Below are 7,871 nucleotides of genomic sequence, written 5' to 3'. Positions count from 1 at the left end.
GCCCTCCTCTGCCACCAGCCCCTGCTCCAAGCTGGTGGGGCAGCCTCCTGGAGGAAGGACTTGGAGAAACCCTCCCATCCAAGAGGCAAGAGGAGGAACACAGCCTGCAACCCCCAGGAACAGCTGCCCCCCCAAAAATGGGCTGAGAAGCCCCAAAAAGAGCGTGAAGGAAAGGGCATCAAAAAAAGGGGAAGAGCAAGGGGCGAGCGGTTTCCCCACCACTCAAGAGAGGATGGAGGAGGCCAAAACGACTCACCATGGGGTTGGAGTCAGAGATGAGGTCCTTCAGGGTGTCCAGGAAGCCTTGGTCCTCCACCAGCTGGGCGTTGATGTCGTGCAGTTTGGCCACGCAGACGGCGGCCGTTTTGCGCACGTAGGGATCCTCGTCCTTCAGGCACTTCCGCAGGGGCTCACACAGATACTCTGTGATCTTGTCCACCCTGATGCAGCCCATGGTGCGCACGGCCAGGGCACGGATCAGGGGGTTGGGGTCCTCACAGTCCTGGGGGAAGGAGAGGGGGGGAGACAGGGGTGATGCTGCTTAAGGGTGGATCTGCTGGAGAGCGGTTCCGAGGAGAAGGATCTTGGAGTCCTGGTGGATGGGAAATGGTCCGTGTGGCAGGAATGTGGCCAAGGAGGCCAATGGAATCAGGTGCACACAGAAGAGTGGGGCCAGTAGGTCCAGAGAGGTCATCCTGACCCTCTACTCTGCCCTGGTGAAGCCACAGCTGGAGAACTGGGTCCAGTTCTGGGCTCCCCAGTTCAGGAGAGACAGGGAACTGCTGGAACTGTCCAGAGTGGGCAACAATGACTGGGGGGTTGGAGCATCTCTCTTCCCAGGAAAGGCTGAGAGAGCTGGGACTGCTCAGCCTGGAGAGGAGAAGGCTGAGGGGAGACCTTGTTAGTGCCTGTAAGTATCTCAGGTGGGTGCAGGGAGGCTGGAGCCAGACTCTGCTCAGTGGTTCCCAGGGACAGCATGAGGGGCAACGGGCACAAGCTGGAAGATGGGAAGTGCCACTGAAATAGGAGGAGAAACTTCTTTCCTGTGAGGGTGACAGAGCCCTGGGACCAGGCTGCCCAGGGGCTTGTGGAGTCCCCTTCTCTGGAGACATTCCAAGCCCTCCTGGATGCAGTCCTGTGGGATGTGCTCTGGGCAATCCTGCTCTAGGGAGAGTTGGAGAAGGTGATCTCTAGAGGTCCCTCCAACCCTGACAGTTCTGTGACTCTGTGATCAGTGGTGGCTTCAGGACCTCCTTTAGGGTACCTGAAGCCTGGAGGCTTAAACACTAAAGGATAAGTCACCCAAGACAGAGCTTTGATCTCCTGTCCTGCAATCCAGCACCCACAGAGCTTTAACACCTTCACTCCAAACACCCTCCAGGACCCTGACCCCTTCATCCCTTCACACCTGAAGTCAGCTCCACCCTCCAGAGGGGCCACCTGCCCCAGAAAACACCTCCATTTGCTTAACCGTGAGGGTTTTTTTCTTCCTGAAAAGCCAAAGCTCCCTCTGATGCCCACCACAAACTGCTTGGGCAACTTCTGAGCTCCTGACAAACAAGCTCTTCAGCTCCCAACCCCAGCAGGAAGATCACGAGGGCTCCCTCAGCCGCAGAGTCGGGCGCGTTGGCTCAGGCGACCACGGCAGCTGCCCACGACCAGTGACACAGCAAGTGGCCCAGGAGGGCTGCCAAGAACATGTTTTTTTTTTATTTCTGCACTACTGGGCAAATTTGCTCAGTTTTCTAAAGCTCAGGGAGAGGATCTGGAACTCTGCCTAGGCTCTCTTTGGAGTGGGGTACACAGCAGCACAGCCTGGTGGCATTGAAGGACAGAGGGGACAGGTCATAGAATCACAGGCTGGTTTGGGTGGGAAGGGACCTTAAAAACCATCCAGACCCAACCCCCTGCATGGGCAGGGACACCTCCCACCAGCCCAGGCTGCTCCAAGCCCCATCCAACCTGCCCTTCAACACTGCCAGGGATGGGGCAGCCACAGCTTCCCTGGGCAACCTGGGCCAGGCTCTCACCACCCTCACACCAAAGAATTTCCTCCTCATGTCCAACCTCAACCTCCCCTCTTCCAGTTTTAATCCATCCCCCCTTGTCCTCTCCCTCCCTGCCCTTGTCCCAAGCCCCTCCCCAGCTTTCCTGGAGCCCCTTCAGGCACTGGAAGCTGCTCTAAGGGCTCCCTGGAGCCTTCTCTTCTCCAGGCTGAACACCCCAACTCTCCCAGCCTGGCTCCAGAGCAGAGCTGCTCCAGCCCTTGGAACATTTTTGTGGCCTCCTCTGGACTCTCTCCAGGAGCTCCATGTCCTTCTTGTGCTGGGGACCCCAAGCCCTCCCCCCTCACCTTCACGAATGTGTTGACTGCCATGATGGCCATGTCAGGCTGGCTCTTGGCATAGTTCATCAGGTAGAGGTAGACCAGCTTCTTCAGCTCCAGGTTGTCTGTCTGCATGCAGTTCACCACGTCTGGGAAGAGAGCACTGAGACACAGAAGCACTTCCATGAAGGCAGGAGACAGGAACACCAGGCAAGGAGACACCACTGCCCATGGGACCCCTTGCATGGACATCCCCTTCCCATAGCTCAACACTCTCCTGGAGCAAGAAGACCCCAGGTTCTTGCTGGATCTGAGCCCAGCCCACTGCAGACGAAGCTAAATCACCCATCCCAGTGGCTTCTTCTTTATGGATCTGCATCAAAAGCAGCTCAACATGGTCCCTAATGGACTGAGCTCTCCCCACATGGCTCTGCTGTATCCCAGGGCACATCCATGGCCCCAGAAGAAGGTGCCAGCCACATGACCCAGCCATCATGGGATGGTGGGAAAGCCTCCAGAGCCTGCCAGAGGAGACATGGGGGATGAGCCAGCCCCTCCTCACCTTCTCTGTCCTCCCTCCCACACAGCCCCCCCAGAACCCTCCCCTGCTCTGGTGGACCTTCAACCTGCCCTGCTGCAGACCCCCAAGTGCTCACCCCCCTCCTGCATGAGAAATGTCAAGAGAGTCAACCCCCCAGAATGGTGGCAGGAACAGCCCCCCTGGCCCAGCCAGCCCTGCAGCAGGACTGTGCCCTGCTGGGAGGGAGCAGAGCTGCCAGGCTCCATGGAGCTGGGGGGTCCTTCCCAAACCTCATCCAGGTGAGGAAAAAAAACCCTAAAGCTGCAGCACGGCAGAGACATGTCATGGAGTCCCCAGCTGGTTTGGGTGAGACAGGACCCCAAAATATCATCCAGTCCCACCCCCTGGCATGGGCAGGGACACCTCCTACCAGCCCAGGCTGCTCCAAGCCCCATCCAACCTGCCCTTCAACACTGCCAGGGATGGGGCAGCCACAGCTTCCCTGAGCAACCTGGGCCAGGCTCTCACCACCCTCACAACAAAGAATTTCCTCCTCATGTCCAACCTCAACCTCCCCTCTTCCAGTTTAATCCATTCCCCTCATCCCACCCCTCCCTGCCCTTGTCCCAAGTCCCTCCCCATCTTTCCTGGAGCCCCTTCAGGCACTGGAAGCTGCTCTAAGGTCTCCCTGGAGTCTTCCCTTCTCCAGGCTCAACACCCCAACTCTCCCAGCCTGGCTCCAGAGCAGAGCTGCTCCAGCCCTTCCAGTATCTCCATGGCCTCCTCTGGCCTCTCTCCAACAGCTCCATGTCCTTCTGGTGTTGGGGACCCCAGCCCTGCAGAGGGGACAATTCCCTCCCTGGCCCTGCTGGTCACACTGCTGGGGATGCAGCCCAGAACACAGGTGGGTTCTGGGCTCCTGCTGAGCTTCTCCTCCCCCAGCACCCCCAAGTCCTTCTCCTCAGGGCTGCTCTCCATCCATTCTCCACCCAGCCTGGGGGTGGGATTGCCCTGCCCCAGGTGCAGGATCTTGCACTTGGCCTGGTTGAACTTCATGAGGTTTGCAGAGGCCCACCTCTCCAGCCTGCCCTGGTCCCTCCCCTCCAGCCTGTCACCACAGCACCCAGCTCAGTGTCCTCAGATAATCTGCCCACCTGTCCAGCCCATCCAGGTCTCTGTTCCACCACAGACAATTAGATTCAAACCACAGGCAGCCCAATTTGTCTATGAAAATTAAGAGAGGCCATCAAGCCCAGAGGGCTAACACAGGGGTTATCCCACCCTGACAGATGTCCCTGGGTTCCTGGAAGCTTCTCCACCACCCCAATCCCATCAGGATCAACCTAAGTCCATAGGATGGGCACTTTGCTCCCACCTCAGCTGCTCCCACTGGGCTCTCCCAGACTTTCTTGGCACCTCCCAGAAGGTGGAACTCAGTGAGCTGCTCTCCTGCAACCTGAACTACCCCCACACCCAAAACCACCAGCATTTCCTTCCCAAGAGATGCAGTTTCTGCCAGGCAAGTCCCTGCCAGGTCCAGTGTCACCTTCTCCCTGGTGGCCTGAGTGTCTCCCACTGCTGGAGGGCTTTGGGGGTCGGGGACACTCCAGTTTTCCAACCCCAGAGCACGTTTTTTCCCCTCCATCTACTCTCAGACACCCTGGGAGAAGCAAAGGACTGACATTTGCAGAGCAGAGGGTGCCTGGGGACAGGAGGGGACAGGAGGGGACAGGAGGGGACAGGAGCTGCTGGCTCAGATGGCTCAAGGAGAAAAACAACTGCCCCATTTTTTTTGACCAGAAGAGGCTGCAAAAGGCTGATGGAGATGGAGAAAGAGACACCACCCCCTGAAATAAAGGCTCAGAGGGGGTTCTGCTGGGGTTTAGTGACACTTTCAGGAAGCTGCAGTAATCCCAGCACCTGTCCTGGCAGCCAGACCAATCCTCCCTGAGCCAGATTACCCTGGAGACCCGCCGGGCTGACACGAACCCTGCTGAGCAGGAGGCAGAGCTGTGGCCAGGAGCTCACTGCTCAGCCAAGGGCAATCCCTGAACCACAGTCCCCATAGCTGGAAAAGACCTCCAGGATCACCCAGTGCAACTGTCAAGCCAGAAAGGAATAAAACCAAAAGCAACCCCCTCCCCTAACGTGTCCACTAGAACATGACCCGAAGGCCACATGCACGTTTGTGGAACAACTTCAGGGATGGTGACACCAGCTCCAGTGTCCAACTTATCTTTAGTGAAGAAATTCTTCCTAAATACCCAATCTGAGCCTCCCCTGGAGCAACCTGAGGCCATTTCCTCTAGTCCTGTCACTTCCTCTTTAGGAGCAGAGACCAACCCCCCTGGCTCCAACCCCCTCTCAGGCAGCTGCAGAGCCAGCAGGTCTCCCCTCACCTCCTTGTCTCCAGGCTGGACACCCCCAGCTCCCTCAGCTGCTCCTTGGAAGTTCTCCAGCCTCTTCTCCTTGTGCTCCAGCCCCTTCCCCAGCTCCACTGCCCTTCCCTGGACAAGCTCCAGCCCCTCAATGTCCTTCTTGCCGAGAGGAGCCCAGAACTGACCCCAGGATTCACGGTGTGGCCTCACCAGGGCCCAGCACAGGGAGACAATGTGGTCCTGCTGGCCACACTGGTTCAGCCTGGAAACCTCTTGGAGGCAACAGAGGAAAACAGGAGCTCAGGAGCCATCTGGGCACCTTCCCAAGGGCTCAGGCAGCCCTGGCACAGCCACTCACCTGACGTCCTTGCCGACCGTCATGGACGCTATCACCTTCTTCACTGCCTCCTTCTTCTTCTCCTTCTTGTCACTGTTCAGTTCAGCTTTCAGCTCAAATATCTCCCCTGGAGGAAGGGGGAAAGGGGAGAGGTCAGGGGATAGGGAGGGTGGGTCCAACTCCCAAACATCTCAGCAGGGTTCAGGGCTGGTCTGGAGGCCCAGCTCTTACCCATGACAAAGGACATGAGGTTGCTCCCACAACCCTGTGGCTCCTCCAGCCCTGGAGGGCTGGAAGGACCAGAGATGCCACCAGAGTGACAAGCATCAGCCCCTACCCCTGGGACAGGACATGGGGTTTATTTGGGGTGTGGTTTTGGCAGCACAGAGCAAAGCCCCAGTCCTGCTGCTGGGAGGTCTCCCTGCTGAGCACCCCACAGCAAACACAGGCAGATTTTGGGATGGGATCCTCAAGGGATGGTGGCTCCCAAATCCCACTCTGCACCTGGCAGCAATGCCCAGCCCAGCACCTGGCTGGAAGACACCAGTGGCTCTAGAACCAGCCAAAGGGCATCAATTCCTGCCCTCCCAAAGCCACCTCCAGCTCTTGGTTCACTCCCAGGGAGATGGAAGAGGAAGATGCCCCACGACTTCCACGTAAATTCCTTGGCCTGGGAAGTACTTAAGTTGAACATCCCAAGCAGCTTCAGCCCAGAGCCACGTCCCACCCTGCTCAAACCAATAATCCTGATGCCAATGACCCTCTCTGGGAGCAGGGGCTGGTGACAAGGTGCTCTGACCCCACCACGGCCCAGAAGCCACCTTGTTGTCACCCACAGCATCCCACATGGGCTGGGGACATTGCCACCAGAGCTGGCATCTCCTCTACAGGGCCAGCTCTGCCCACCTAGTCATCCAGTTGTGAGGAATGCCAGATTATTCAGAGAAAACTGTGTGTTCCTCCTGCTCCTTTCCTTACCTTTCTTCGTGGTGGTGAAGTACTTTGAGTCCGTCATGGTGGCCTCCAGCTAGAGGGACGTTCCTGGGAGGAGAGGCAGAGCACAGAGAGTGAGGGTTGATAAGTTCCTTGCTGGGGTCATTCTGAAGAACTCCAGGAAGGAAAAGCCAAGGGAGATAAAGAGTGTGGGCTCTGATGGGAAGAGCCACAAGGAGCTGAAACACCTGGAGAAGCTCTCAGCTCCCAGAGGAGCCGGTTCCCCTGGAGAGGGTGAGTGCCCTGCAGCCACACTGGCACACAGCGAGTGGGAAGCAACTGGATTGCTAAGAGGGATGTGGAGGAGGAATAGGAGGAGGAGGAGAAGGAAAGCAGCCTCTGGAGATGCCAGCATTCCCCCCTGCTCCAGCCCCAACTCACTTCTCCCACCAGCAGCAGCTTCGCTCACCCCATCCCCTCCCCCCGTCCTCTGCCAATCTCCCCTGAGTTTGTGTCTCCACATCCAAGAATCACTCTTCCAGGGAAAATTCACCCTCACACCTAGGCAGGGAGCAGCTCTGGGAAGGGGAGAGGAACCCAGCCCAACCTGAGGCTCAGGGTGAGGACATCCAACCCTGCTAGGGTAGAAAGGAACCTCTTCCCCAAAACCATCCCTGCTCCAGTGCTGCTGCTTTAAATTCCATCAGGTTCCCACCCAGGATTTGGGGCTGGATGAGATAATTCCAAGCAGATATAAAGCTGGGCAGGCTGAGGAAGACTAGTGTGCAGGCAGCTCTTTCAGAAAGGTCAGCAGGGATTTGTCTCCCAGGGCCTTTTCAGCAGCAGAGAAGCTGGAGGATTGTCCTTGAAATCCCGCAGTGGCCTTGGGAATTTGGAGGGGTGGGAGCAGGGGAAGCCAAGGCCAGGAGGGAAAGGGAAAAAAAAAAAGAGCTTGCAAAGGGTTTTAAAATGTAAATAAAGCATCTTGAAAGCCAACTACAGCAATCTGGGAGCTGTGTCCTCTGTGTCCAAGCTAGAAAGGGATCCCCAGCAGGGATCAAAAGAAAAGCGGGATGAAATCTGAGCAGAACCAGGAGAGAGAGGGAAGAGTTTGCACTGGGCTGGGTTTGGGGGCTGGCAGGGAAGCTGGGACAGAGGGGACAAGACTGTCACTGTGTGTTCCCCAGCCCAGGGACACACCCACACCCCTGGGCAGCCTCACTTCTCCCGGGTTCTGTTACCTGGGATTTATTCCGAGCTTTCCTCCCACCCCCCCGGGGCTGGAGCAGCAGCAGCTCCCGGGTTGTGCCGCAGCAGCTCCGCACTTCCCTGCAGCTCCCGGCAGCTCCCGGCCTGCGAGACAGGGAGGAGGGGAAG

General features: G+C 57.7%; 1 protein-coding gene across 6 annotated transcripts in view; it reads right to left on the bottom strand.

The window, feature by feature from the left end:
- The window catches only part of AP1B1 (adaptor-related protein complex 1, beta 1 subunit), a 25,512-nt gene extending 18,936 nt beyond the window's left edge, over positions 1–6,576 (bottom strand). For all 6 annotated transcript variants that reach the window (XM_010003772.1, XM_010003773.1, XM_010003774.1 and 3 more), the window contains exons 1-4: positions 6,540–6,576; positions 5,583–5,688; positions 2,354–2,489; positions 257–502 (exon numbers count right to left, since the gene is read on the bottom strand). In XM_010003772.1, the coding sequence (XP_010002074.1) occupies positions 257–502; positions 2,354–2,489; positions 5,583–5,688; positions 6,540–6,576 (525 nt within the window). The remainder of the gene's footprint in view (positions 1–256; positions 503–2,353; positions 2,490–5,582; positions 5,689–6,539) is intronic.
- Between the last annotated feature and the right edge of the window lie 1,295 nt (positions 6,577–7,871).

Source organism: Chaetura pelagica, unplaced genomic scaffold (assembly GCF_000747805.2).
Source record: "Chaetura pelagica isolate M959 unplaced genomic scaffold, ChaPel_1.0 scaffold948, whole genome shotgun sequence".
NCBI lineage: Eukaryota > Metazoa > Chordata > Aves > Apodiformes > Apodidae > Chaetura > Chaetura pelagica.
The sequence above is the reverse complement of the archived record's forward strand: the minus strand, read 5'-3'. Positions and strand labels throughout refer to the sequence as shown.